The 27,935-nt window shown below is 51.3% G+C and overlaps 13 protein-coding genes across 13 annotated transcripts; 5 read left to right on the top strand and 8 right to left on the bottom strand.

Moving 5' to 3' along the window:
- Positions 1 to 700: 700 nt before the first annotated feature.
- Positions 701 to 2,674, bottom strand: ASPBRDRAFT_128133 (CAAX farnesyltransferase subunit beta RAM1; the record flags this gene model as incomplete). The annotated part of the gene is made up of 7 exons (XM_067618031.1): positions 701 to 983; positions 1,042 to 1,320; positions 1,374 to 1,491; positions 1,544 to 1,671; positions 1,734 to 1,808; positions 1,864 to 2,019; positions 2,139 to 2,674. The coding sequence occupies 7 exons, from the start codon at positions 2,672 to 2,674 to the stop codon at positions 701 to 703; spliced, it is 1,575 nt and encodes a 524-aa protein (XP_067478145.1).
- Positions 2,675 to 3,170: 496 nt separating this feature from the next.
- On the top strand, positions 3,171 to 5,105 carry ASPBRDRAFT_55565 (uncharacterized protein; the record flags this gene model as incomplete). Its single annotated transcript, XM_067627403.1, has 6 exons — positions 3,171 to 3,244; positions 3,579 to 3,722; positions 3,808 to 3,912; positions 4,289 to 4,364; positions 4,534 to 4,610; positions 4,955 to 5,105. 6 exons carry the CDS (start codon positions 3,171 to 3,173, stop codon positions 5,103 to 5,105), a joined length of 627 nt encoding a protein of 208 aa, XP_067478144.1.
- Positions 5,106 to 6,627: 1,522 nt separating this feature from the next.
- On the top strand, positions 6,628 to 9,423 carry ASPBRDRAFT_595629 (Zn(II)2Cys6 transcription factor domain-containing protein). The gene is made up of 3 exons (XM_067628076.1): positions 6,628 to 7,878; positions 7,932 to 9,036; positions 9,082 to 9,423. Exons 1-3 carry the CDS (start codon positions 6,739 to 6,741, stop codon positions 9,180 to 9,182), a joined length of 2,346 nt encoding a protein of 781 aa, XP_067478143.1. The 5' UTR covers positions 6,628 to 6,738; the 3' UTR covers positions 9,183 to 9,423.
- A 437-nt stretch (positions 9,424 to 9,860) lies between these two features.
- ASPBRDRAFT_178696 (protein tyrosine phosphatase-like domain-containing protein) lies at positions 9,861 to 11,165 on the top strand. The gene is made up of 3 exons (XM_067619886.1): positions 9,861 to 10,461; positions 10,526 to 10,668; positions 10,745 to 11,165. Exons 1-3 carry the CDS (start codon positions 10,013 to 10,015, stop codon positions 10,804 to 10,806), a joined length of 654 nt encoding a protein of 217 aa, XP_067478142.1. The 5' UTR covers positions 9,861 to 10,012; the 3' UTR covers positions 10,807 to 11,165.
- ASPBRDRAFT_178693 (adaptin-binding domain-containing protein) lies at positions 10,605 to 12,582 on the bottom strand. The gene is made up of 3 exons (XM_067619885.1): positions 11,480 to 12,582; positions 11,109 to 11,420; positions 10,605 to 11,049 (listed from the first exon to the last, which is right to left on the bottom strand). Exons 1-3 carry the CDS (start codon positions 12,348 to 12,350, stop codon positions 10,970 to 10,972), a joined length of 1,263 nt encoding a protein of 420 aa, XP_067478141.1. The 5' UTR covers positions 12,351 to 12,582; the 3' UTR covers positions 10,605 to 10,969.
- A 7-nt stretch (positions 12,583 to 12,589) lies between these two features.
- ASPBRDRAFT_43761 (putative small nuclear ribonucleoprotein SmD3) lies at positions 12,590 to 13,795 on the bottom strand. The gene is made up of 4 exons (XM_067625055.1): positions 13,564 to 13,795; positions 13,427 to 13,487; positions 13,207 to 13,336; positions 12,590 to 13,126 (listed from the first exon to the last, which is right to left on the bottom strand). Exons 1-4 carry the CDS (start codon positions 13,618 to 13,620, stop codon positions 13,024 to 13,026), a joined length of 351 nt encoding a protein of 116 aa, XP_067478140.1. The 5' UTR covers positions 13,621 to 13,795; the 3' UTR covers positions 12,590 to 13,023.
- Positions 13,796 to 14,044: 249 nt separating this feature from the next.
- On the top strand, positions 14,045 to 14,734 carry ASPBRDRAFT_127482 (phosphatidylglycerophosphatase; the record flags this gene model as incomplete). Its single annotated transcript, XM_067617975.1, has 1 exon — positions 14,045 to 14,734. One exon carries the CDS (start codon positions 14,045 to 14,047, stop codon positions 14,732 to 14,734), a length of 690 nt encoding a protein of 229 aa, XP_067478139.1.
- An 835-nt stretch (positions 14,735 to 15,569) lies between these two features.
- On the bottom strand, positions 15,570 to 17,495 carry ASPBRDRAFT_196444 (homeobox domain-containing protein; the record flags this gene model as incomplete). Its single annotated transcript, XM_067620991.1, has 3 exons — positions 15,570 to 16,846; positions 16,902 to 17,101; positions 17,158 to 17,495. 3 exons carry the CDS (start codon positions 17,493 to 17,495, stop codon positions 15,570 to 15,572), a joined length of 1,815 nt encoding a protein of 604 aa, XP_067478138.1.
- Positions 17,496 to 19,131: 1,636 nt separating this feature from the next.
- On the bottom strand, positions 19,132 to 20,413 carry ASPBRDRAFT_75566 (uncharacterized protein; the record flags this gene model as incomplete). Its single annotated transcript, XM_067629286.1, has 5 exons — positions 20,045 to 20,413; positions 19,849 to 19,937; positions 19,655 to 19,758; positions 19,254 to 19,363; positions 19,132 to 19,215 (listed from the first exon to the last, which is right to left on the bottom strand). Exons 1-5 carry the CDS (start codon positions 20,129 to 20,131, stop codon positions 19,132 to 19,134), a joined length of 474 nt encoding a protein of 157 aa, XP_067478137.1. The 5' UTR covers positions 20,132 to 20,413.
- On the bottom strand, positions 19,920 to 21,595 carry ASPBRDRAFT_75565 (uncharacterized protein; the record flags this gene model as incomplete). Its single annotated transcript, XM_067629285.1, has 6 exons — positions 19,920 to 20,332; positions 20,449 to 20,516; positions 20,611 to 20,758; positions 20,991 to 21,111; positions 21,206 to 21,297; positions 21,563 to 21,595. The coding sequence occupies 6 exons, from the start codon at positions 21,593 to 21,595 to the stop codon at positions 20,312 to 20,314; spliced, it is 483 nt and encodes a 160-aa protein (XP_067478136.1). The 3' UTR covers positions 19,920 to 20,311.
- Positions 21,596 to 23,212: 1,617 nt separating this feature from the next.
- Positions 23,213 to 25,217, bottom strand: ASPBRDRAFT_43757 (alpha-mannosyltransferase). Its single transcript, XM_067625054.1, has 2 exons — positions 24,694 to 25,217; positions 23,213 to 24,664 (listed from the first exon to the last, which is right to left on the bottom strand). Exons 1-2 carry the CDS (start codon positions 24,776 to 24,778, stop codon positions 23,421 to 23,423), a joined length of 1,329 nt encoding a protein of 442 aa, XP_067478135.1. The 5' UTR covers positions 24,779 to 25,217; the 3' UTR covers positions 23,213 to 23,420.
- A 323-nt stretch (positions 25,218 to 25,540) lies between these two features.
- Positions 25,541 to 26,913, top strand: ASPBRDRAFT_43756 (threonine-rich protein). The gene is made up of 2 exons (XM_067625053.1): positions 25,541 to 25,886; positions 25,946 to 26,913. The coding sequence occupies exons 1-2, from the start codon at positions 25,712 to 25,714 to the stop codon at positions 26,527 to 26,529; spliced, it is 759 nt and encodes a 252-aa protein (XP_067478134.1). The 5' UTR covers positions 25,541 to 25,711; the 3' UTR covers positions 26,530 to 26,913.
- A 308-nt stretch (positions 26,914 to 27,221) lies between these two features.
- Positions 27,222 to 27,875, bottom strand: ASPBRDRAFT_127801 (uncharacterized protein; the record flags this gene model as incomplete). The annotated part of the gene is made up of 2 exons (XM_067618003.1): positions 27,222 to 27,504; positions 27,568 to 27,875. The coding sequence occupies 2 exons, from the start codon at positions 27,873 to 27,875 to the stop codon at positions 27,222 to 27,224; spliced, it is 591 nt and encodes a 196-aa protein (XP_067478133.1).
- Positions 27,876 to 27,935: the final 60 nt, after the last annotated feature.

Raw genomic sequence — 27,935 nt, 5'->3', positions numbered from 1 at the left:
CACTGTTGTATTCTTCCCTCATTTGGTCGATTGACGGGTTGCAGCATATTTGTTCAGTGTGTCTGTGCATGGTGTAAGTCCGTCCTTTTCTTGTGGCCCTCGCGTCGCGATGGTGACATGTACCGCTTGGATGTTTGTGGAAGCGAGGGCGGCCCATGGTTTCCTTCCTTCTATCTCCTTAGCCGCCTTGCTCCTTATTCCTTATTCCTTCTGATCGTGGCCTTCATTCTTGGAGGCGCCAGGGGTTGGGGGTCAAAACGTGGGAGAAGAACGGATCGAACGTTCAGTCAGTACTGTTCCCTAGTCTTGATTACTCGCGTTTCAGTCGGAGTTTCGTAGTTTCGAAAAGACTACCGGAGAGGGACAACCAAGTGGCCGAACTTTGACCAGCGGATGTCGCACCAAACAGTTTGACCCCGGATCTCATCGCCAGCCAGAAGGAATCATTGGCTTGATTATCTTTCATAGTGACTGCTTTTCTGGACATTCCATCTGTATGACTACCATGCCCTGGATGCTCAGATTCCTTGCTTGGTATCAGCTTCCCCTCAGTGTGCGCAGTCGTGGAGGCCAGCCAAACTATCATACAAAGCGTGTAACAAGCCTATGGCCAATTGATTCTTACATGCGTCGTATTGTACAGAATATACTTGTGATTTGATATAGTTTCCCTGCTCGATATCTTGCCCCCGTCCCATCACTACTCGGGCTTGATTGGATGTTGCTCGCACCATACCCGCAGGCTCTCCGCGGCCGCATGGGGTACCACGAAGATCGGGTGCAAGGCTTTCAACCGGTCCTTCTCATCAAATACATTTTGGTCGGAGGGTGCACCATCCGAAGCAGAGATGGGCGTGCATTTCCAGGAATACGCCGAACCAATGCCCTCTTCAGAGCTGACGCTGGATGTGGTATGGTAATGATGATACTGGGCTGAGCTCAAGCCCGTCAGCGCGTAGCAGGTGTGGTACGAATCCGGATGCCTAGTAGCCACCAGTTAGCCTAGCAGAAGAGAGGAAAGAGAAAGGAGAGTCAACGTACTTTCCAGGCTTATCACGGAGCCCCCCGTACTTGGACTGGCAACAACTCAGGATATATCTCGTTAATCCTTCACGGCTGTAGAGACTTTTGGCAGAGACTCCCTCCGGGCCTGTAGCTGACTGAACCCCATTGAGAGCAGACTGAACTAATGGCCAGCAGGTACCGACCCAATGGCTGTAGCAGCCATCCACCAGTTTATTGGTTCTTCCCGAAAACCCTCCTTCGGGGGCGTACTGTCGAGCAGAAAGCCAGCTTAGGAGTAGAGGAACATCCATGCACCTGACGCTATCAGCGGAAGCGGGGGAGAACACCATGAGAAGGCAGCCTCTTACCTCGACACCATCACTTCTGGTGGGCCCATGAGGCACAGACATGCCAAAGCACAGAAAGTATAGGCGCCATGTGCCTCAGAGCCGGGGCTTCCGGAAATGCCGCCTTCGTATGTTTGGCCTGCAGTCCAGATCAGTCTAGTCCAGCAGTGTAGGGGCGCGAAAGCTCTTACACCTCGACAGATACTCCGAAAGGCCACTGGTAAATGTCTCGAGACCGTGCTGCCGAGCTTCGGCATCAGGGGGTAATTCTAGTGGCAAATTCAGTAGCGAATGGACCACCATGGCGCAATAGGCGCCTCTGACCAAATTTTTAGCAAAAAGCAAAAGGCATATGCGAAGCAAGCAACGGGAGGAAATTACCGCACGTCTTCTTCCCCGCCCACGCAGACCCGAAAGCCGCCGTCAGGCTGCTTCAAACTCCCCAGCCATCTCCACCTAGGTCGAGGTCAGCATGCATTGATGCTTAAGCCAGGTACCAGTAACTACTCACATAGCCTCCCGATCAATCAGTTTGAATGCCTCCTCGCCCCCGACCATGGCTAAAGCGAGTACAGTGGCATAGCTGGATGCGCAGTGGGACAATTGCCCGTGACCTCCTCCCATGCCCCCTGTAGGGTTTTGCATTGGCGTAAACGTGGAAACAACACTAGAGAGAAAGACTTAGATGATGGTCGTTGATAGGGAGACGGTAATTGAGAGCTAGAATCGCAGCAAGCCATAATCAATCTGCATGCTGCCAAGCGCACAGCTTCGGTGATTGCTTACCGTTCACGGTATTTGGTGACATCTTCCCCCAGGAGGCTTAATCCAGCCAGTACCCAGTAGACCATCCAAGGTCGGCTTGCGTCCATACCAGCGAAGCCCTCTGGATAGTCTTCCAAAGAATCGTACAAGTAGATAAGGTGGTCATTCTGGTTCAGAGACGGCACTCCGAATCGGTTGAATGGACCTGCCTGGCTCTTGTGAATGCCTTTCAAAAAGGGCAAACATTTGTTGACGGTCTCACTTTGGACCTCAGAAGACTCGGTGCACAGTGCATCTATGAGCGAAGGCAGCTCTTGAAACAGAGCCGGAACTCCGGGATGTGCTTGGGGCTCATACATGCCGCCGTCGGTGCTGTTGCTGCGCTGATCTAGCGATGTGTGCTTCCTTGATGTAGGCGCCGTGGGCTGACGGCGACCTATTGACGAGCTAGTAGATTTTGTGTCGCTACCCTGAGCGTCTGCTGGTCTGGATGTTTGGTTGGATGAGAAACGAACTTTGCGACGCGGCTTCCCTGCGGCAGCGATAACGATCGGCATGGAACTTCCTGGACTTTTTGAATATATGAATTCGGGTCTACTGATTATTGGCGCGATCGAGAATGATCGAGATGAGCCTGGGTCCGATTGTTCTCCTCTTCATGAATGGAGATGACAGCTGCCATGGCCGCCCGCAGAATCCATTGTTCTTCCTCCCCGCCGCAGTTGCAAGTCAGGTGGGCCTCGTCGACTCCTCAGGCCAGAAGCCCCAGTCGAGTTGGGCGAACAAACCAAGTGCGCAAGATAGAACCTCGGTTCCGCGAAGATCAAGGCTGTGGAATGGGGATCGATTCTTTTACCTCGAATTCCCCCCCTCCCCCCCCAACATCTGTCATATTCTTACATGGTGGTGTCATATACAACCCATAGTAAGCTACAGTGTTGGTTCTTCAGCACGTTCCCGAGGCACTTCCGTCTTCTTTTTTTGTTTTCTTTTTCTTCCTGACGGATGGATCCCGTGACCCCCTTTGTTCCTTTTTTCGCAGGCAGCCAGCCCATGGCCGATGAGGAATGGATCGCCGCCTTCAGTCTCCCACTCGGGCTAGCGGGCATTCCGGTCGGCGGCCGGAAGTCTTAATCCTTGTAGTTAAGATGCAACTCCTTCAGAGTTCAGACTCCATGACTCGACCATGAGGGGTCAAAGGGTCTCAGGGGAGCTCGTCCTCTCTTTCCAACCTCTTCCCAGTTCTTCCTCCCCCCCCTATCCCGTCTCTTTGTCTAGACGTTGAATCGACCGGAAGAACCTCAGTGGTTTCCCGACCCTCCCAACCCTGTCCTAGCCGACTCAACGACGGGATTGAGCGCGCGCATCAAACTAGGCAGGATTTAAAGTTATTGACGCTGGATTCTAGTAGTCTGCTACAAAAAGTCTACTACGGAGTACTTACGTTGTCTTTGACTAAAGATTTCGGGCACTGACCATCGACACTACTGCAGATCCGCTTCCCGTGTGTCTCCTCTGTGACCTCACAAACATCACGACCGTGCTAATAATAAGATTTCCATGGCTGCTGCGACTTAAGCGCCAACGTCGTCAACCGGCGCATCCGTCTGGGAATTGTTGGCTCTGAAGCCCTGGAAGCGACGCGCTGGAGATAGTCGTATGTATGGCTTGCGGCCGCTGGCGTGGCGAGCTGCGAGTCAGAAGTCCGTGGTGCTGATATGTTTCATAGCCGGCGAATCGAGTTGTCGAGCCCCATCGGAGTGGAGTTCACGGGCTTGGATTTCATATGCAGAACGTTTCCTTACGCCTGGCTGGCTCGTTGCCTGCTTTAGGGAGGGTGTGTCTGTTTCCTTTTTCCCTTTCGAGGGAGCTCCGCGGCCAAGACCGTTATTCCCCTTTGTTTTCTTTTGACTTTCTTTGCACGGCCCCGTGGAGGAGGTGACTACCCCAATGGAGATGACATAGCCCTGCGCTTGCATGTTTGTTGAGAACCAATTTTGGATCTGTCACGTTTCTCCTCCCATTTTACGAGCCGAGTCGGCGGTTCTGGGAAATGTCTTCGTCGACCCTTGCTAAAATTATCTAAATGGGTGGGGTCACGGAAGTCACAACGAAAAAGTGGGAAGGACCAAGTAAGAAGCGAGCAGAGGACCCTGTAACCACGGAGGAAGAGACATCCGCAGCATGTACATGCCAACGCGCCGCGGGATTGCATATGCCCATCTTCATGATGACTTACCCGGAAGGGTAGGACGGAGGGAGGCGTGAAAGTTGCCTCGACCCTTCTCGACTCCTCATCCACTCATCATTTCATCATCGTCAGGGAGAATGTTGCAGATAAGGAGAGATGAGGATGATGATCTCTTGGGATTCCTCGGAGGGGAATCGTACAGTAGTCGTACCTAGTGGCCTCGAGGGGCAAGCCTGTGGCATGCTCATGAACCTTGGAGCTACTGCACTGTCAGCCACCTTGTTGGCACGAAATCAACATGTGTGCGCCAGTGATTGCCCACTGATTGGGAGGATGGGTGTTATTGGGCCGAGATGATTATCACCTACCGTGAACTAGCAGGCCATCCCGGTCGAGGGGACGGGGGGACGGGGGACGAATGGCAGTCGGGCGAGAGGCTGCTAGATGTATGTAGGTAAGCCCAGGACGTACATCAACAATAGTCCTCCTGTTCGACCTCGTTGAACCTGAAGTTTGCCTGTCACTGGCGAGGACTCACGTACAATACAGTTTATGCCTCCCATTCGGTGGTACGGAGGCGTGAGTCAGCGAGGGTCCTTTGCCGGAGCTCAACTAATCGTAACGCCCAAAACTAAGAGATAGTTAGTTTTTTTAACACTAACGGCCCTCGGGGCAAAGCGACGCAGCAGCAAAAAGAAATATTGCCACGGCCGACCTTTCGATCGGAGACATTTGCCAATAATCGTGGCGCCTTAGTCAATAATGCTCCATCGAACCCAGTCTCAACCGATCTTTGACGGTTTCCACTGATCTCCCTTTCCCGAATGTGATCCCGTGTCTCGACAACGGAAAATTCCGTCCGGTACCGCGGTAGCCCACGCAGGCTGCTGGCTGGTTGATTCCAAATTGAAGGCGAGTAGCACTACAGCTTCAGGTACTACTATGACTAGTTGACGGACAACAAATCATCTGCCTGATGACTTTTCCTTATTCTCTCTGGAATTTTTTGGGGAGCGAAGGGTACTACTGACGTAGGGCAGTGCTACGCTGGAGGGCAGTTGGGGGAGTAGCTAGCTGGTACATGACCGGTACGTGGCTCGGACGTGGGACGCCAACGAGAGTAGGCTAATCCGATGCATGGGCGTATGGGGCTAGTACTGCCGTCTGCTGCACATCCCATGGTCAGCAGCTACTACTAAGTTAGTCCACTCGGGTTAGTCTAGTCTTATCCTGGGTCCTTTGGGCTTTTTTTCCCTCTCTCTTGTTTTCTCTTTCTTAGTTGGCAGGTTTCCTTTCTAATTTGCCCAAGCTCCGGAAAGGCTGATAATCATGAGACTTGTCAGTTGCAACAGTTAATTAGTCCGATCCTGGGGCCATACTGGGTTAACCGGTCTCTCGTCTCTAACATATTTGTGAGATGTATGAAGTAGGGTCCTACGGATTGAACTTAGATGGGACTAGTGTGAAGACCATGTTCGCTCTTATTTTTCTTGTTCTGTTTCTTTGGAGTGGCACTATTTTGTCTGCCTTTTTTTCTTTTTCCTTTTTTCTTTTCTTTTTTGTTTTCTTTTTTTTCCTTCTGTGGATATCATCTCGTTCTCCATTTTGGCGCCCGGGGAAGGAAAGTAGACTACTGTACGTGCTAACCTAGGACACAGTAGTAGATAGTCAGTAGTGAGTAGACTACCATCTAGATAACTAGCAGTTCATCAGCTCTGGATGGAGCAACGCCACTCGAAGTCTGTCGAAACAGGAGCCGATGGTCGTGGCATTAAGCCCACATCCAACAACAACCACCACCAGCCTCTCTCTGTTCCAATTGTCTTTTTGACTTCATTCACGATTCCCCACTCGGATGGTGATAACTCCTTCCCAGGATCCCCTAGCGTATCTCCGGCCGACGCAACTCCCGCCTCACCGCTGCTTTGCTCCCCACCGCTAGCCTGGCCTTTGCCCGCCATGGCCTCATCCTATCGCCCGTCCTCGTCCTCTTCTTCTCGCTTTGCACCCCCGGATTCTGGGCTTTCTGCTCATCCGATGCCCTTTTCTGGTCCTCAGGCTTCATCTAACCATCCGTATTCCCACCGTCTCCCTCCTATCACACCCTCTCCTCCCCATCCCATCCCATCCCCCAATTCCCTTTTACTCCCATTCATCACGCTCTTATTTGTTTTTTGTACCACCCAGTGTGTCTGTCTGTCTATCTAACTAACTGTCTGTCTGTCTATTTGTCTATCTATCTGTCTGTCTATCGCTTGAGTTTTTTTTCCCTCCCTCCCTCTCATCTGATTCTTATTCATTTTAGTTTTTCTTTTCTTTTCTTTTCTTTTCTCTTTTATTATTCCTCTTCAGTGTCCAGCAAAGTTCATGCAATCCTTTCTTTTCCCCCTTCTTCCCCGTTGGTAAATAGTTTCCCCCGTTGTCAGCATCATGTCGAATGTCGATTTATCAAGCGACGGCTTCATTGGCCTGGACTACGATTCGAGGAATTACCTCCAAGCTCACTCATGGCCCGTGGCGGTGGACCACCAGGCCTCTCAGCGATCGGATGGAGCGCGAGACATCTCGCCCTTGCAAACCAGCGGTCACGCTTATGATCAATCGGTAGCTCAGGATCCTAATCTGATGGTCGACTGGCACTTCCAGAACCTGCAACCCCACCTTCACTACGCCCATGAGGAAGCCTCCTCCGCTCCTCCCCAGTTCACCACCGCCGCTAGCTATGGCATGTCTATCCACTCCTCCCCCGTGGATCTCATGTCGGGAGCCCACGGGCATATGAGCACGAGCCTGCTCGATGGCTCTTATCTGCCCCTCTCCGCGCCGGTCGACATGGTTCCATTCCCTTACCATGACCTCCAGGCCGACCTCATGGCATTCCCTCCAGCCGATGGCTTACCGGATCTGTCCGCCTACAGCGCGCCGCAGAATGTCTTGGAGAGCAGCTCACCCACCGACACCTACCTGGAGGTCCGATCTCTGACTAGCTCCAGTAGCGACAATGGTTGGAGCACCATTGAGCCCCGCCGCTCCCATGAATTCTCCTACCCGGACCAGGGCATCTTTATCAATCCCACCCAGACGCTCCACGACCGGTCTCTGTCCGAGTCGTCCTATTCCACGTCATACGGCAGCTTCGTGGAGATTACAAATCCCATCAATTCGCCCAGCTCGGAGACCAACTTCGACACGGCTTTCAACCACACCATGACTCGTCGGGTCTCCTACGACCACACCTCGCATGGTTCGCAGTCCCCGACTGCTGTTAGCCCCGTGGCTATTGTACGGCCCATTCCTGTGCCTTCCAAGAAGGCGTCGACCCCGCCTACTCGGTCCGCAGCGTCGCAAGCTTCATCGGCTTCCCCTCCTAGCAGGAAGCCATCCCGTAGGAGCCCGATTGCGGCCAAGACGGCCGAAACCAAGGTTCGTAAGCAGTCGCAGAACGGCAAGCCAGAGACCGAGAAGCGGGTTGGCAAGCGTAAGGGCCCGCTCAAGCCAGACCAACGGAAACAAGCCAGCGAGATCCGGAAGCTGCGCGCCTGCCTGCGCTGCAAGTTCTTGAAGAAGACTGTAAGATAGATTCCCCACCTTATCGATGCGCCTTTACTGATGGAGTACCCCAGTGCGACAAAGGAGAGCCCTGCGCGGGCTGCCAACCTTCGCATGCGCGATTGTGGCAGGTTCCCTGCACGCGGATTGACATCAAGGAGATCGGCTATTTCATGAAGGACTGGAAGGCGGACTACGATCGTCATGTCAACTACGCTTTCACGGTCGGAAACATCAAGGGGTTTTCGGATCTGGAGACGACTCTCTTCATTACTCATGGCTACGGCCAGGTTCTTCCCATCAATGCCCGCGAGGTCTACGTACACGACGATCAGTGCTTCAAGGTCGACTGGGTTGAGTCTATGCACCGGGAACCGACGCCATACGAGGTGGAAACAGCCAAGCTCTCCGCTGGGATGGAAGGCATTTCGCACGCTATGCTCTCGGATTATCTGGATCGCCACATTGACGGCAACGGAACGTTTGAGAAGTTTGTGGATGACTACTTCGAAGGCACACCTTTCCTGACGCAGATGCTGAAGACGGCCTTCCGGTATTACTACCGCACGAAGTTGCCGGTGATTCGCAAGGCGTTGAAGCTCATCATTGCCTACAACCTGACGTTCCACGTCACCATGGTGGAGGGTCTTGGCGAGGAGGAGCAGTTCAAGGGAAAGATCAACGACAAGTCATCCAAGTTCAGTGGCAAGACGATAGCGCCTGTGATGGTCAACTTCCAGGTCAAGTGTGCCATGGCGAACATGTGGCGCGAGTTGCAGAAGGATGTGCTGGAAGAGCTTTCGAGCCTCTACTCCAGTGTCTACAGTGGAGAAAAGCTCAAGAACTGGCCGACCATCTTCATCCTGGCTTCGATACTGCTGGCCGTGTGGGAGGAGATGCAGTTTGACTGCCATTATCGGACTCCGGTATGTGGAATGAAATTGTGTGCAAGCCGTGATGCTGACGTGTCGCAGGATGCTGCCGCTGTTGAGAAGTTCTGCAATGATATGGAGACTACGCCCGTGGGAGTCATCGTCGGTCTGTTCCAGGCGATCTCACAGAAGCTGCCTGCGTTTACGGACTGGGAGACGACCAAGCACCACCACCTGCTGCACTCGAACCCCGATGTCTGCAACACGATGACCGAGGTCCGCCAACATGTTACGCAATTTGGTAAGAGTCTCTGAAATCTGAAGTGTCTGTGCATCACTAACCCCTCTGTAGAAAGCTATCTTCGGGGCCGCAATGGTTCCAAGTTCAACCGCAATGACTTCGACTGTTTATCCAACAAATTTGTCTCCCGACTTGTGATTCGCGCAAACTGAACGACGTGTTACGAGCTTTGAGATGATGGCATTATGATTATGACACCAGCCCCGCATCAGCGAGCGCCTTGCTTTCGTACTTTCGCCTTGTCATCACGAAGCTTTTTTCATTCCTTTTTGTTTTACGAGGCCCTCTGGGAGTTGGGAAACCTGGAGGGCCAGCTCCTAGCCTGAAGCATCTGTCCGATTTAGCAACCTTTTACCTTCTCAGTGGTATACCTTTCTCGCACAGTATTTACAATAGCGATGATGAGGATCACGAATGTCATGATATTGTACGGTCACGACCTGATTGGCAGCGGATGACGAGGGCAACTGCGTTGCCGACTCATGCTGGAGGCTAGTTCTCGCTTCATGAAGCTGCGTGTTTGCATTTGTGTCCTTGATTAGCGTGTTTATAGGAATGAATCAATGATATACGCCAGAATGTCCGTAGCTCAAGCATTGCAGCATACCATGCAATGACTGTCATACCGGTATACTAGTACACACCTTCAAAAATAGTGTTAAAAGCATTGACCATTGACCTACCCACTATCACAATTCTACCCATTATTCCCAACACAAAACATCTGTTTGTAACATCTGTTTGTAACATCCTCGGCACCCAAAATCCGGGGAGATTACATAACCCACCCATTCTCACCACTGATCGGCGCGTCCCAACCAATCCACCACCACGGACTTTCTTTCTACTTACCTATTTCTTCTATCTATCTACACCTTTCTGCCACCCCGACACCACAACACTCACCACACACCACAACCTCTACAGTATATACATACATACGCCACCCCACGGAAGGGCCATCAACAGGAAATCACCAAAAATGGGCCTCTCCCGCCCCTACCTCCTCCTCTACAACGCCCTCTCCTTCACCCTCTGGGCAACATGCACCATCCGCGGCCTCTCCCTTCTCACATCCACCAGCATCCCCCAAATCTTCAATAATGTCTACCCGACCCTCCTCATTACCCAATCCCTCGCCCTCCTCGAAATCCTCCACAGTCTCCTCCGTCTCGTCCGCGCCCCCGTCCTCACCACCACCATGCAAGTCGCCAGTCGCATCCTCCTCGTCTGGGGCATCATGTACCCCTTCCAGGGGGTGATTGTTGGTGAGGGGGGAGTAGGAGAGAAGAGTGCATTGGATGTCGGGCTGGCTGATTATGCTTTCCTGGGTTGCTTGAGTGCGTGGGGTGTTACGGAGTGTATTCGTTATGGGTTCTTTGCGTTGCAGTTGTCGGGCGTGGGTGTGCCGGGGTGGTGGATGTGGTTGAGGTATGATCCTTCCCCTTCATTTATCTATGGGGTGTGGATGCTAACGTTGTCGGGGATGTTGTAGGTACAACACTTTCTATGTGCTTTATCCGCTGGGTATCTCGAGTGAGTGTCTTATGGTGTATAAGGCCTTGGGTCCCGCTGCGGAGCTGGTGAGTCCCTTGTATCGCTGGTTTTTGATCGCGGTTTTGGGGATTTATGTTCCCGGTCAGTATTGTCCTTCCTCCCTCTTTTTGATTTTGATTTTGCTTTTGGGGGTGGTGGAGTGCTGATTGTTTACTAGGGTCGTATATTTTGTATACGCATATGATTGCGCAGAGACGCAAGGCTATGAGTAAGAAATAAGTGCGTTGAGGGTTTCAGTTCATTGGAGATAAGAGGTGTGATATGAAGGGTATAGAAGAGGTAGATGTGTATGATGGTAGACATAGTGGTATAGTTGGCATGGCATATAGGATAGCATAATACACATGGCATAATGTACATCATATATACTTCGTTATTGACACTACATCTCCCTCATGATATCACGCACGGCCTTTGCTGCAAAGCGTTTCCTCTCCGCTTCGGGCAATTCGTCGCTGATATCTAAATCATTATGTTAGCAAACATCCCACTTGCAGACATAATAGGAAAATCGTCACTACCCTTGATGGCTCTCATTCGGAGTAACAGCGCCTCGACCGCATCGACGCGCAACTCCTCGTCCTCTTCATCGTCATCATCATCAAACCCATCCCCTCCCCCACGTTCGATCGCCATGCGCAACCCAACCATCTCACGCTGCAGCTCATTCACCTCCAAATCGAACCCATTGTCCGCATCATCCAAGCCCAGAAGTTCGCGCTCAAGGTCATCATCAACCCCATCACTCAGTAACCCTGTCTCTGCATTATCCTCAGTCGTAGCCCAATCATGTGTCTCCAAGACCTCTTTAATCCGGCGCATGCCCTGCAATTCTACAGCCAGTTAGCCATGGTATACCCCAATCGAAAGAGAGAGATGAACATAAACATACCACCATACCGATTCCTCCCCTCCTCCTCTTCTTCCTCCTGCCCAGCCCACCTCACAACCTCCATCCCCATCAACCCCATCTCACAAACCTGATCCTCCCACCACCCCTCCGAAAACACCTCATCAATCTCCAACCCCAGCCCATCCTCATCTTCCTCCCCACCACCATCGCCACCCCTCGAACCCGTCTTCGTCTTCGCCTTCTCACCCACCAAAACAATTAACCCCGGCACCTCCCCCATCCCACCTCTTTCCTCCTCAATCAAAGACCTCACCTCCCCAACAGCCTTCACGAACTCCTTCAGCCCGCGCACATCAGCTCGATCTTCCACATCCTGCTGTTCTTGCCCGGGTACCGGATCCATCTGCACCGGATTCCGGAAACAGATCATCACGGCGCCGATAGCGTCCCGAACGACTTGTGCTTCGGGGCTGGAGAACTCGGTCTGCCATTGCGCGGGTGAGATGGTGGTGCTCCCTGAGGCTGAGGGTGTTGGTTCGGAGGAAGAATGTGGGCCAGGGTTAGGAAGTGGGATCTCGTCTACCCAGATTGGGACGTCGGCTGTGTAGTACTTGTTTGAGAGGTGGAGGGGTGGGTGCGTGGTGTAGCCGGCGAAGGTGGTGATGGTGGTGCTGGATGCGATGGAGGTGGTGGAGGAAGCGGCGGCGAGGGTCGAGGCGGAGGAGAGGGTCGGGGTTGGTGTTGGCGATGCTGATGCTGTTGGAGGTGTGGTGACGGGGGTGCCGGTTAAAGAGTGGAGGAGGGGAGGGATGATGGCCTGGGAGTGTGTGGTTGGCGTGAGGATGAGGAGACGGCGGGGGTTAGGGATGGCTGTTGGTTTGGAGGTTGATGTGGGTGCTGTGGGTGACATTTTTGGATGTTGTTTGCAAATGCAATGAGGCGAGGCGAGGTTAGTGGTGTAGATCGGTGGTGATGTGCTTGGATTGCTGCGCTGCTGCTGCTGTTCTATTTATCGTGAAGGGATAGAGTTGAGGAGAAGATGGAGGAGACAAAGTTGGTCGGGTGCGGGGACGGCGGAGAGTAGCTCGGAGGTGGTTAGCAGTTCAGTTGATCTCGTGTTGACATTCCCTACCATGTTTCGTGAGATGCTGCAGTAGGATTTATGCTTCGAATTAATCACAGTGTGGTAATGATGTAATCAACTTTTTCGTCTCGTGGTTTTCATTCTAGCCTATCACAGATAGCTGTGCATCTTGCAGCGCAGCTTGTCTCCTCCCATATACCATTCCATCCACTACAATTCTGAGAAACCTCCCAAGGAACACCTTACGAACAACCCAGTAGGCTATTAGCACCGCCCCAATCACATGCCATATCATCAATCCAGTACCTAACCCAATCAACTCGATTTATTTGATATCAGACCCGACGACCCAGACAGCCAATACGAGACAAGTTTATAGATACGAAAAGGAGACAGGCAGACAGAAAGGGAAAAGATAAAAAAAGGAATTAGAACAAGAACGCCGCACCGAAGCATCCATCCATCCACTTATTCACTAAGTATCCATATCCAATCCATTTTAACCCCGTCTCTGTCCCCTCGCCCTCTGCACCGTGGCCTTACCACGAGCAAGACCGACACCGCGACCGCGCTGGCCTCGTGAGCGGAACATGGGAGCGTTTCTATAGGAGAGAAGTTAGCACTCATCCATCCATTCCTCCTTATAAAAGGGACCTAGTAGGTAGAGGTAGAGGCAACCAACCTAAGCATATCCGGCACAATGAAAAACTTCACATGACTTCCACGAATGTACACCTGGTCAAGATGTGACACGCGGCCGTCGCGCGCGGTGACCGTGATATCCTTCAGTTGGACGTTCATGTTGTCCTCAGCTAGAGCAGAGAGCAAGATGTTAGTGATGGATGTTATTCGAAGGAATGGATGGTTGATGAATAGGTGGTGTGGAGGAGGGGTGAACGCACCCTCTAGGAGTTTTCCACGGTAGACAACGCCGGACGTGATCTCGAGTGTGACGACGTGGCCCTATACCAATGCCCGCGTTAGCTTAATCGTCATACACAGATGCGATCAATAGATCAGAATGAAGAATAGGACCAACCTGCGCCTCATTAAGAAGCTTGATCGGGATACCGATCGTGCTGGTCAACTTGCCCATTGCGGAATGTGAGAAGATCTAGCGAAGCAGAAAAAGTTCGACAAAGAAGGTATCAAGCAAGCTAAACAAAGCTTGACTCGCGATTGAAGGCGGTGTTAAAACAAGCAACGAAGACAGAATGGGAAGTTCGTTCGAGGATGTGTCTGCGTCTGGCGCGTGCGATCCGCCGGCGGAGAGTTTTGCGGCTCTGCGGTGCGGGAGACGTCTCGGCCAAGACTAGCCTTCTTTTCTCTCATCCATCCATCCATTCACCCATCAATTAATCTGATACACTTTCGAGCACAATTTCTCTCCTCACCTTCAAACCCCAAGCATTAGATCTAGATCGACTATGCATTAAGATCTAACAAACTCTACTCTACTCCACTCCACACCATACAACATCTACAACCACGCCCCAGAATTCAAACAAAAGGGAAACAAAATGCAACCCCCAAACAGCAACCTCCGCGCCTTCAACCTCGCCGTAACCACACTCCTCAAAACCCCCTCACAATTCCTCCCCCACCTCACCATCCCAACAATCACGCACCTGCCGGAGAACCTAGGCGCCTCGATCCTCCCCAACAGCGAAAAGCCCCCCACGATCCGCGCCCTCGTCCTGGACAAAGACAACACGCTCTGCCACCCGAAGACCACCTCCTTCCCATCCGAGATCCTATCGAAGCTACATGCGCTGCGCACGTCGTCGACCTCCCCGTTCACGCGGGAGAACTCGATTCTGATTGTGTCGAACCGCGCGGGGAGTCACCCGCGGTATGATGCGGAGGTGCGCGAGCTAGAAGAGGAGCTGGGGGAGTTGCGGATCCCCGTCTTTCGGCTGCCTGAGGGGAGTGAGAAGAAGCCGTTCTGTGGGAAGGAGGTGCTGGAGTGGTTCCGTGAGAGGGGGGTGGTGAGTCGTCCGGATGAGATTGCGGTGGTGGGGGATCGGTTGGGTACGGATGTGTTGATGGCGGCGGCGATGGGGTCGTGGAGTGTTTGGTGTCGCGATGGTGTGACTGAGGGGGGCAGGGAGATGAATCTGTTGGAGAAGATGGAGGTGTGGGTTGAGAAGTATCTCAGGGAGTCGAGGGGGTTGAAGGCGCCGGTGCCGAAGGGGTGGGAGGGTCGGTAGTTTTTGGTTTGGACTATGTACAATGCTTTTAGATACGATACCCCTGTATAACTGTTCTACATTGCGAGTCACGATAGACTTAATACTCTACTGGTTTCGTGAATACGATCGCTACGAGCGCCGCGTGGGGCAGATCGGTAGTGTTTTATGGTTCAGGTTGGACCTGAGAAATGTCTCCATATCAGCCGTGCGCACAATCCGGACGGAGATTGTCTCAGCTCCGCCACGATAGTGGCACCATTATCAATGTGCTACATGACAGGATTGCTTCGAGCAGAATATGCAGACGCCAATCTCAGGACGATAAATAACCATCACAAAGGGAAATGAGCAAACGATTCCTAACCCGCCAACCCAGAAGAATCCAAGAAAAATAACCGAATGTCGCCATCTGTCTGACTTTCTGGCATAACCACGTTAAACCCTGACCAGGTATAAACAAAATGGAAGAAAAAAAAATGGTCAAGGGCAGAAAAGAATATGAAAAAGCCCAGCTAGCCTGCTGGGTAATGAAAAATGCGAATGAACGCTCAGGACCAGCCCCGTAGAAGGTTATTAATACAGAAGACGCTGAGAACATAATCAAGAAAGGATACATCCTCCCGTCATTGTCGATTGGCCATACATCTCGAGCGGATGTCTGGGTATCTCATAAGTCCGAGTGGGTGTACTCAAGACCAAGTGGCCATGAAAATTCGAAACATCGAGAACGCGGATATTTGAAGGTCCCGCGCCAATGCGCGGTGCTACCTAAAGGTAGAACGAGCTGTAGCTAAGCCGGATGGCCAAAGACGGCCACCGTCGATGCGGCTCACATAGCATGTTCCGGCTTCACTCAGGAGCCAGGGGCCATACCGTTGGGATCGACGTTCTCCAGGCTCAGGCTCTGGAAATCGCCATGTACTCCCGGGGATGTATGGCCAGACATGGGCTGCATGGGTAGATCGTATGTGTGATTCTCAAGACCCATGGAAGCCGGAACGGCGAAGTTCATGTTATGCTTGGGATAGATCCCATTCATGGACATGCTATCATCAGTGTAGTTGGACTGATGCTCGTTACCCATGCCGTACATATCTTGGGGTGCGTGCGAGATGTTCGACAATGGAGGAGAATGATTCGCAATCATAGGATCGGCATGACTGACGTTAGAATAAGATGCTTGGTGCGCCACCGTGGAGTCAACAGCGGGCGAGACGAAGGGAAGGTTGAAGGGAGTACCCATGTTGGTAGCAACAGGAGTTGAGTCACCACCAGCTCCGGTGCTGAAAAGTCCGGGGCTGGCAAAGTCAGATGGGGAAGCTGTCGTGGTAGCCGACATGGGGTGTGTCCGCGGGTCGAACCCATAGGCGGCAGAGGTATCTATCCGAAGGTTGACGGCCAAGGGGTGAGTCGACTGGGGAACGGGAGCAAAGATACCCGTATCCGCGTGGTTGAATTGAGCCGGAGTCTGGGGCATATTGTAGTGGGCGAGAGGAGCCTGCATGGCAGAGAAGTCCACAGCTACCGGAACTGAGCGACTTCTCTGGCGCTTATGTCCGCGCATCGCCGGAATGTTCAGGTGAGTATGGCTCTCGGGGAACACGTTCAAGAAGGCTGGTGCGAACTGATTCGGTTGTGATGCAGGACGCTGGATGAACGGAGGTGACATGGGCGGGTTCATGGCGAAGTTGTTGTACGCAAGGCGGTTCTGGAAGGACTCCAAGGACACTAGCTTGGCGAGTTGCACGCTGAGAACCTTGGGGTGTCCCCCGAGATGGTGGACCAGAATTTGGCTTGCTTGCTGATCCTCGGTGAAGTCACCGCACTGGTAGAATCCGCCAGAATTGGAGGAGTCCATGTAGAACAGCGGGGGCCGGTTCAGCTCGACGACAAGACCACCAGGTCGCGGGGGAGCACCGTTTGCCTGAGGAGTCTGGTCGCCCGACTCCAGTGTGATGTTCTTGATGTAGGCAAACGGATACTCAATCTTGTAGCCAGCAGAATCATTGTTGATGTAGTACGTCATGCAGGCCTTCTCAGGGGAATAGAATACCACCAGATCCATCGCGTTTTGTCCGATACGTCGCCAGCTACCGATAGTCAAGGAACGACAGGTGAAGTGATGGATCACTTTTGATCGTCAGTATTCGTGACACAATATAGCAGCAGGTGACTCATAACATACCAACTTTGCCAGAAGGAGCCGACTCGTGGGGGTAAACACCACCGGTTCCGTATCCTCCCGTGCGCCCAAAGGGGTCCCTTGCACCGGGCTTGGTGGGGTCAAATTGCATGGCCAGGTACTGGCGCATCGACTCGGGAATAGAATCGCAGCCTTCGCCCGTTTCGATGCTCTTCTTAGCAAGCATCTTTATCTTTGCGCGTCTACACGTTTCGATTAGCTTAAGGCACCAAGGACGATGCTAGCAAGGACTACAAACCTGTTTTGGAACCAGATCTGAACGGACCGCTCAGTCATGTTGATTTCTTGAGCGATTCTTTCGCGCGTGGCTGCCGTGGGAGTCGGGTTTTTGTTGAATTCCAATTCAAGGGTGACCAGTTGATCCTGAGTCGCCCGTTGCCGCTTGTTGTTCTTCTGCTGCTGGGTCAGCGTGCTCTTCCGCTGAGGTCGACGTGCCGAAGCTGAGGCGGCCGTGGTAGAGTTGGACATGGCCGGAGACGGGCTCGAGGTAGTCGACGAAGACGAGGTCATGGTGGAAGCAGTGTTGGAGGAAGAATTCGACGTAGTCGAGGGGTCAGGAGTGTCTGTCGAAGACATGTTTGCAGGGATTGAGTGAAGTTGAAGTTGAAGTATAAGAAAAGCGATACGACCAAGTTCGTGGGAATGTGAGATTCCGTGGTAGGAAAAGGAGGATTGGGGGGGTGTGACGATCCGGCCGACAGTCAAAGAGGATTGGGGAGGGGAGTTTCCGGATCTCTGAAGCAGCGTCAAGCGCCAGAGAGGACGGAAAATATCAAACGAATGGAAGCGCTTTGACTGGAAGCACGTCGAGAGTCGAGAGTTCCAGGGAAGCAAAGCGCAAAGAGAGAAGATGAGCGCGTCGCAGAAGCGTCGGGATGGGAGGGTAATCAAATGTCGTGGGAATAATATAAACAGCTGACCTAGGCAGCTTGGAAGGAAAATATGATCCTTGCTCTTCGCAACCGTAATGGAGGAGGCTGTACGTGAGATAAAGATATCAAAGTAGATCGGTACAGATTCGGGGGGGGCCGGTGTTTGGGTTAATGGCGAAGGTCTGCGTCAATGGGCGGCCCTGAGGTAAGCGAAGATACAGCTAGATTGGGAAAATGGATCGTGAAAGAGTGAAACGATCGACTGAAGCGAGCGAATGTAGTTGAAAAAAAGAATGGAAGGGGAGAAAAACACAAAAAAGAGTGAATGGGAAAGGAAAGAAAGATGCGAAGATGGTCGGTGGGAAGGAAGGGAAAGGGAGGAGAGAGAAGAAGAGGAAAGGAAGAAGAAGAGACAAACGGGTGGAGGAGGCAGAGGAGAAAGCGAGCGAGCGCGACGGTCAGGAGATGGGATGGGGGAGGGCCCAAAGTGGTTAGCGGGTTCAGGAACTAGTTGGCGCTGGACTGTTTTGGCACCGGCTGTTCCTGACTTTCTCCGTGGGGCTGGCCGCCTCTCTTTTTTCCTTTTCTTTTTGGGTTTTTTTTTTCTGCCCTTTTCTTCTGTTTTTCCCTTTTTCCTTTTATTTCCTTTTTGGTATATTTGTTGCTTTTATTATTAATCGTCGATGGATTTCCCTGGTAATGCTGGTATAGAATCTTTTGGCGAGGCAGCTCGACGTAGTCACTAGTAGTGAGTCAAGGAGTAAGTATTCACCGTAGCTCAGTCCACTCGGAGCATTGAGTCAATCCTATTCTTTTTTTTCCCTTTTCTCCAGTGACATCTCTCAGCATTCAACCAAATCCTTTGAGTATTTATTCTCCCACGATCTAGACATTGTTGATCCAAATGAGATTGTCATGGTCACGATATGCTGCTGCGACTACTCCATCCGGAGGGGGTAAAACATTTGGGTTGTTACAGAATTTCACATGGCTTGAAGCAGGACCAGAATGTTACAAGACCACCACCGCCCTCCACCCACATCCACCGCCTTGTTTTAGCCCCTGCATCCAGTCGCGGCATCTGCACCTGCTGCCCGACGTTGTTGTTTGGGATCCCAGCCATCCAATAAGCATTCTCATTCGTACCTTTCTGCATGGATGTGGACGTTGAAGACCGGCGACTTCAGGATGGTTTAGGTTGTGCTCGTACTTTTCCCCTCCCTCCGATCCCCTCCCCAGTCAGTCACGCTGCATCGCTCCAGCAGATGATACCCAGCATAGGAAATCCGGAACTGTGTGCCTAAGCAAGGCAACGAAACAAACCCAGCTGAATCGGAGCATCACCATAAATAGCTACCATGCTCTCCATCCCAGTCACTTCTGGATGCAATTATGTAGGGACCGGCAACTAAGTCATGTATTGTCTACCTCCATGCCTCCAGGAAACATCGTGCAGGCGAACCCACCGGGATCGGACTACGGATACAACCAGGGGTAGCGAACCAGACACAACGTGACCTGGACCGTTCCAAAGCCCGGGCGGGATCGCATAAGCGCCCGACGATTGACAAGCTACAAAAAGGGTTTCAAGTGGTGGAGTGACCTCATAATTCTGCCGAATCAGGGCCGGAAAGCAGAGCGAAGAAAAGGAAAAAAAGGAAAAAAAAAAAAAAAATCAAGAGAGGGGAAGAGGGAAAAAATAAAAAGCAAAGAGGGCAAAAAAGAGGCGGAGCCAAGAAACCTACCCCAAGAAGCGACCTGCCACTCGACCCGGTTCCTGAATCGAACCGCAGAACCAGGGCCGTGGTTCCGTCACCAGGCACCACATCATCATGGGTGGGAAAGGGGAGAATCCTGACTAACCGATTACTTTACCTAGAACAGCTTCAGGATCCGGAACCATGGATAGTGAACCGCAGAACTCAGGGAGCGACTGGGAAGAGGTTGGCACTGGGAAGACTGGAAGACTGGGTAAAGGCCGTTCGGGCCTCTCCGGCCATTGTCCAGTGTCCACAGAACAGGATCAGGGACTTTACCGCTTCCAGCAGGTGACTGACCTCATTTTGCCTTTTTGGCCAGGCGTATGAGTGGCCTCCCACTCTTGCACCCTCTCAGGTACAACCGTAATCCCGGAGCTGTCGACATGCTGGGGTTTCTATTAATATACTTTTGGCCTATCTTTTCTTCCGTATTTACTTTGATCCCCCCTCGCTTTTCCACCCATATTTTTGTCTTCGAGCGCAAATCACTCACTGCTCTTTGGCGCTGCACTCCGCCCGTGCCGACGACTTCCACCATTTTCCCTGGTGATTCGGTCCAGGTACCCGCCCCTCTTGCCATCAGATGAGCGCTGATTGGACCGCTGCGAATGACAGCGCTAGGGGGGCGGTGGAGAAGCGTTGTTCGGCACTCGTGCTGACTTGTACAGACTACTGAGGCGGTTAGTCGGGGCCTAGTCTTCCATCTGGATTCTATCGCCGAATCTATTAATTTATAAATTAATTAATTCATGGCACCTCCCTACGAACACATGAACGGGTTCTATTAGTAGTTAGTACGATAGGGCAAATCAAATCTGGGGATAGTGAAAGCCGAGAGAGAGAGAGAGAGGAGATAACCTGGAGGCTGAATATAATATATTTTCTTTTTCTTCCTACCACACTGATCGACTGGATCCCGTATATGCAGGTACACACAGCGTACTTGCCCTCGTACCTGACCCTGCCTCAGAATGGGCGAGGTACCTGCTTCTTGTGCTGGACCTGACTTCCAGTTGTGCAACCTCGTCTAGACCCAACCGGGAAAAGACCAGGACAGACCCGCAGATGATCCGTGCACATCATCCTTGCCATTGGCCCAACCCAACTCAGCCACAGCAATGATAGGCCGAATGGCGATGGAGTGCCGTTTTCCGACCGTCCGAGGGCCAGGCACGCCCACGCCTTGCCCAATTAGGCAAGTATCCGACTGAGTCGAGACTTACCGCCGACGCTAAACAAGCATCCAGCGTGCACTAAAGCACCTCCCAGAGCCACTGATAGGGGTAAGCCAGCCAGGCCACTGACCTGCATCACAGCACAGTCAATAATAAGCAGTGAAGTCCGTTGCTGCATCAGATTTCCCGGGGGTTGTTGAATACATTTCCGACCGAATAATTCCCCCAGCGCAATGCGCCATGGTCATCACATTTGCTTATCACTTTCGGATCCATCGTACGACCAGAAAGGCTCGCACCAGAGTCCACTGCAGGATCATGACTCTTCTGACTCCTCTTTTTTTCCCCTTCCTCCGGCGACGGAATACTCCGTCGCTCAGTCAGCCTACAACGATCTCCGACTAGATCTGCCCCATTTGGTGTCCAATAGTGTCTACCTAAGTACGCTCCGTGAATAGCATCCAGTGTATCTATCTAACCGGCCTCGTCGGATCCGGCGCGCCGTGAGAGCGCATCCCACTTCCCTCCCGAGTTCCCCTAGTGCTGCTTTTCGCTTCCCGGGATCTGTTGCCTAAAAGCACGGAGCAGGTGTGCGTGGTGGTTTCCTTCCCATAATAATGTCTCGGGGACTATCCTCTCTTTCTTTCTTCCTAGTCTAGCACTCAGTGTTCAGTCCCCGAGCCCCGCAGGACATATACACACACAACTCTACAACTAATTCTACACTTACCAATCCAGTAAGCGACATGATAGTCCAACAGCCGCCGACCCATAGACTGACTAGCTTGGAGGTTTGCCCCTCTCCGAATCAGGCAGAAAAAGAGGCTTAAAATTACTTTCGTACTTACCACCCCGTCACGCACGGGCATCGTCATAGTCACTTACATGCCTAACTAACAGGTCGTTTAGATATTAATAAGATAACTAACTAAGTAGCTGACCAACCGTCCATTCCCCTCGGTTCGGCCCCTCCCTTCCTCCCTTTCTCCCCTTTTCCGTTAACGGCCAGCCCGCATTCCTCTCATATATGATGGGGGAAACGGGGAAAGGGGAGGGGAGTCATCAAACTTCTTATCCAGTGTTTCATGTCCGCATGCGACAACGTCTACTGAATACTAAATTCGGACATCTGTTAACCCATGCCATTGATTGGCGCGGATAATATCTCGGGGTTGGTATGTCAGCCAGACAATTTTAAGGTGATGAGTCAGGTAGGTATAGAGTCGATCATTTGATGTTCGATAGTACTTCAAGGGGATTCTGTAACGGCGGAGGAATGCTGAAGCTTAGATTTACTCGACTCTTGGCTTTCATACTGACATGCCCATTCCGGACGTGCATGGCTGGTATGACGTACGCTGGGGAATAATTTCGAACTACTGACTAGGTCTGAAATTGAAGGATGAGAGGGAGTCCATAGCTATGAGTGGTCTATACGGAATTGGAATAAGCAGTATGTCTTGTAATGATTAAGGATCGGTTGGGATTGCAATAGCCATGTAGATCTAATTCTGTCATATAACTGGTTAATTAGATACTATGCGTTAATCTAAGATTGAGGAATGTGATAGTATATACTAACAAGGACGAACCATCAATCAACCTCGTGACTTAGTTCAATCACTTACATTGTGCAAATTTCGTATACACCTGGTATGATCCTTCTCGAATACTGCATACATAGTTCCTCATAACGGATTGGACTTCAGTTGTACCATCTTATATACTACTACAGTACGGAGGAGGAGATACCTTAAATACTTATTCGCTAGAGGAATGCTCTAGCCACCTACCAAGTACTAACCATACGCCAAACCGTAGCATCAAACATGGTATTCAAATCAGCATGAATGAAGCGCAGGTGAATCACTGCCACAGAATCCAATTCCAATTGAAAGTTATAGGTCTCCTGCTCGTACACAATACAAATAATATGATATAACTCGATCAATTAACAGATTTATTCGAAATTCATAGATCTCACCAATTAGACCAGAATAGCTTCCGCTGCTAGTGGTGATCGTAGTTGAGTATCGTAGACTTGATATTATTCCTATCGGGTGTATATTATTTACTATGTGTCATCGGAGTAAGTTGAGACACCGGGAATTGTGGTATCATTATTACCACAGTTCTTGGCTTTTTGCTTGCTGGACTGGGTACTAGCTACTTAGTAGTATGTATATATTCATTGGTACTTGGACATGAACCCAAATAGTATCGCATGCTGTTGATAGTATTATACTGTCTGTCGAAGGTATTAACACTATCCTATGATCCCATTTTTCCATGCTTAGTTACTAGTAGTAAGTCTGGGAAGCCGGATGACAAGATGTATAGATAGTACTACTAAGTAGTAAGCTTGACGGTAGCGGGTTAATGGTCCAGTTTCTTTATTGAGCCTATACTAAGAACTTCTCATTTATACATTGGATCTTGTGAAAGTATTCAGTAGTGAGGTCACGTACCACTGTCTATGATACTACCAGAATTAATAGATATTTGCCTAATGTGTAGTGTGTTACAAAAAGACTGCTCAAGAGGCATGTAAACATTAGTAACGTAAATAGTCATAAATTACTAACGCCTGAACGTATTCTCATGCCATATTCTACACGACCGTTCTCTTGTAACCAGCACAAGATCCTCTGGACGATTATCCTATAAACAACAATACCCATAAAATGCCTACTACTAGGCAAGATCTAATCCCTCCGATCCCCCAAAGATCGTAGTCCAGTAATCTGTCGTCTTGGAACATATATCATCCCTTCCCTTCCAACTAATACTCTTACCCTCCAAAGCACATGCCGTCCAAAGAATCTCCTTCCAGTATGCTTTCTCCGTCTTCTTTCCTCCAAAAGCCTCCACCACATCATCCGGCGCCGTCCACGCCCGCGTATACCTTCCCCGCTCATCAACGACAGGTCCGTTGTCATGGAACACCGTAGCTGGATTAAACTTGGGAAAGTTGACATGGACAAAGAACGGGTGCGGGGGTGGTACGGATGCGCCCCGAATGCGCCACTCGCCTTTCTTGGTCAAGGCGTAGTCTTCTATCGGATTGTATTGGACCATGGTGGACCCTGCAAAACCATCGGGCGTCCCTCTACCCACAGCCCGGATGGGCTCGCTGACTTGGTAGAAGGGCTCGTCAAGGGCGGTCGCTGCTGCGATGAAGGTCTCCTTGTCTCCTTCGCCGGCGGCGCCTTGTGAAAGAAGAGGATAATAGTGGCTTGGGCCGTAAAAGTTATAATATGCTGCGAGGAGTAGAGTGCGCGTGTGTGTTCGTTTGGAGAGGAGCAGTTCTCCGGATTCGGTGGATTGACGAATCGAAGCGGGGTTCTGCTGTTGGTGTTGGTTCTGCTTTTTGTTCTTCCTAGGCGCGGTTTCATCCTGTGACACAATCTCGTAGTATAGCGGCGATGTTGTTGGCCGCCAGAAATCCGGCCAGGTGACTAGACCTTTTGAGGCGAAGGGCTCAGAAGTGAATAATGTTTCTGGGTCCTGTAGCGCAAATGCATCTGCGTCTAGGAAGAGAATCTCCTCGAAGGAGGAGAACATCATGGCAAAGACTTTGTATTGGTATTTCTCAATGGAGGCCTTGCTGTCGGTAACAGCGTCAAGTATCTCGGACAGAACGACACACTTGGCATTGAGGGAAGGAAGAACGATCTGGCAGACATAGCCATCGTACTCATCCCAGTCGGCGAGGAAGACTTCCATCGGAAGGACTGAGCCACTCTGGCGAAGCATCCGCAGGGAGATAACAAGGACGGGGAGGTAAGAGCCGCCGGCTGTCGAGACAAGGCCACGAGTGTGCGCTTGATAGTGTAGTTTTGGTGGGCTTTGCTCAAGCAGATCGAGGAATTTGCTGTGTGCGGTTCTCAGTGCGGAGACATCATCTTTGGAAAGGCGAAGGAGGTCAGGCAGCGGATCTGTGTTTTTTGGGTCGAATCCCACAGACTCGGCATCTTTAATCCTCGTGGGGGAATTGGAGTAGGGCTCTGAGGCCACCAGCATGGGATGAAACTCAGCCCAGAACTGTTCATGGCTGGTAGACGTCTTGGTGTTCTGCGACCGACAGGATGCGAGCGTCCAGATGAAGATGGCTACCAGCCCAAGGGCAATCAACATGCTCCGTCGCCGGAGTTGGGCTCGGAACGCTGCCATATCTGTATGTCACTAAATCTATCTAGAACTCATGTCTAGATCGCAGAATAATATATGGGAGACTCTCGCGCTGTTGAACCACTGGGATGGTAAATGGTACGGCACAGTCTGAATGATAAAGCTGTGTCGCAGTGCGGAGGTGAAATCGGCCAGCTCAGTAGCCAGCGGCTGAGCTATGCCCATAATAAGTAAAAGCGGCAGCACGAGGATCCTGGCGCTAGATATATTTGATGATTGGATGCCAGAAGATGCATATTAGCAGTGTGGCACTAACGCTCCAAGTCCCGCACTCTAAACCAAACGGCGCTTAACGCAACGGACCGTCGCAGAACGGACTCCATGTTGGACCGAACAGAGCAGCAATAGGAGCGTATCACATTCATTGGCACGGCAAAGATCATCCTCAACATGGGACTAAAGTGAATTCTAACCGAAATGGTAAATTAAAGGACCCGCGGCGTGTAGAGAAAGGCAGGGGAGTGGCCATGCGGTCGAGCCAGCAATCCCTCTTCTGGGTGTGCAAGGCTGATTCCACATGAAGTCCACGTCACGCAGAACAGGGGTTGCTATTCACATTTGAGCGTATGATTGGCCGGTGAGAATAACCGCTTCAACGCCTGCATTAGTCCAGCACCGACCTATACATGGTGCCCAGGCTGGATACGATGGTTCGAAGTAGTGTCCGACTCTGCCCCCACGGAGGTTGATCTTGTGGTCTTATGAGCTGAATACCCTGCCCCTTTCCCTTCCCCTGCCCACTGAGCCCTAATCCAGTGTTTAACCTGATCAAAATCCCGCTGCGGGCTCTCACAATGTCCACCTACGGGTATGAGGACTGTGTCTCTGGGACATTCTACGGTTTCACGAAAACCGAATTCAACCCTGGAGACACGCTCAACCTGCAGTGGGGAGCGATCGACGATGGGGAAACTCCGCTCAACATTACCCTAGGGCGGGCTGGAGGATACGTCGTTGACCCGATCATCGGTGTGTAACTTGGGGGTTGCACGTGGAACTAACAGAAACTGACTCATGCGATCATATAGTTGGCGCCCAGTTCACCGAAACGAGTGCTCTTTATCAACTTGTCGTCAATGAGACTGCGAACTGTACACTGGAAGAATACAGCTGGGCGATTCCGAAAGACTTCAACACGACCAATCCAGAGTATCAAATCGGGCTTTTCAACGCATCTGTCCTCCTTGGTGCGGATGGGAATGCTTTGTTCGGTTGGCAAGCCTGGAGTCCATACTTTTATGTCCGTTCTGCGAGTACTACTTCAACTGCAGATGCAACTGGCACGGCAACAAGTACAGCAACAGGGACGGCATTAGGCACAGCAAGTGAAACTTCGACCACGGCCTTGTCATCTGCTTCCATCACCGCATCAGCTTCTTCTTCCTCGGATCCTGAAAGTCAGAAATCGAATATCAATACTGTTGGTATCGGCGTTGGAGTCGGGGTCGGAGTCGCAGCTATAGCTGCCATCCTCCTAGGCGCATACTATCTCTCGCGGCGACGTAGAAAGTCTCAGATCCCACCACAGAATCTTGAGACTATCCAACGACGTCCTCTAGTGGAGCTACCGGCCACGGAGAAGCGTCCACCTGCGTATGAGCTGCAGGGGTGATTCAGGTATCGGCTGGGGTACGGCCGAGAGACTGCTCATGTTAGAAGGAGAGGGGAAACGTGATTGTGAGTCTTGGTTACCCCTGATGACAGAAGTATATGTAAGCTGGAAGGACACATTGAAGGGAGCCTGTAAAGTACATATGATACCCAGTCATTGTTTGTTAGTTAATATAGGAGGGTTGTATTAGTTCTGGAGTCGGTGGTTGTTGACTCCTATGGAACAGCAGGGGAGGTGATGACGGAAGAGGCAGAAGCCTCGGTCCGTGTTTGACGAAATAGGATGAGGCGGCAGGATTGTTTTCCATGAACCATTATCATACATAGTAGTGAACAACAGAGACATTATTTGTGCTCTTTTTTAAGTTCTGACTGTGATCACGCGCTTAACAAAGTGAGTACAACTGAAATGACCGTATCCACTTTGATGATGATTCTACCTGGCAAATACTCTCAGAAGCGAGTCTCGAAATATTACTAACTTTATCTCCTTCTGCCATAGGAGATAGATACTCACGAGCTCCCTCAGTACTACTACTAACTTCACAAACAGGAAGTTCATAGTACCAACCGCATATTCAACACCCAACAACACACCCAAGTTACCAGCAATCGCTCATCTGAACACCCTCATTTCCAACCAATCAAAGCAAATCACAACACAATCCACTCACTAACCGACTAAGCTCATCACTAATAGATCCTCCTCCTCGCCTCATACAAAAACGCCCCGAAAACCTCAGGATCCAGGCTAGCCTTCAACCAAGCCCAATCCTCCTCATTATCCCTCAAAGACCTCAAATCGTCATCAGTAGCCCCGCCACTACTAGTACTCCACAACACCTTAGACAGAAGCATCTCTCGCCTGCGATCGGGGTTATTGCAGTCCTGCCAGGGTGTTGGCGGCGTGAACGGATACACGTATTTGAGCTTGTTCTTGATCCAGGCTTCGTAGGCTAGGATGGGTAATGGGGTCCTAAGTATTGATAAATTAGTGTTTGTTCAGTCTATTAGTAACCAAGGTACATATGTGTCTTACAAATTCTCCCCCGTCCACTTATAATACACCACCGGCACATCCTCGTCCTCGTCCTTGCTTGAGGTATGACCGTAATCGACAAGAAAGAGACAGCGAGTCGACTCGGTGGGGAACCGGTCTGTGCTGAAGGCATAGCGGCGGTGCTGGATGGGGTTGAATTCGGCGAGCCAGTGCAGGTGGCAGATGTGGTTGATGAGGTAGGTGTTGCGGTCTTCGTTGGTGTCTCCGGGAAGAAGGTGGATGCGGGTGTCGACGAGGATGCGGATGGGAGCGGCGTAGAGGGATTTTTTGGGATAGGGAAGGTTCATTGTTGAGGACATGGTGCCACGAAGATGAGGGGAAGTGATAGTAGTAATACTAGTATGGGG

The sequence above is a fragment of the Aspergillus brasiliensis genome (assembly GCF_001889945.1).
Source record: "Aspergillus brasiliensis CBS 101740 unplaced genomic scaffold ASPBRscaffold_7, whole genome shotgun sequence".
Lineage (NCBI taxonomy): Eukaryota > Fungi > Ascomycota > Eurotiomycetes > Eurotiales > Aspergillaceae > Aspergillus > Aspergillus brasiliensis.
Note: the sequence above shows the minus strand (reverse complement) of the source record. Positions and strands in the feature narration are given on the sequence as shown.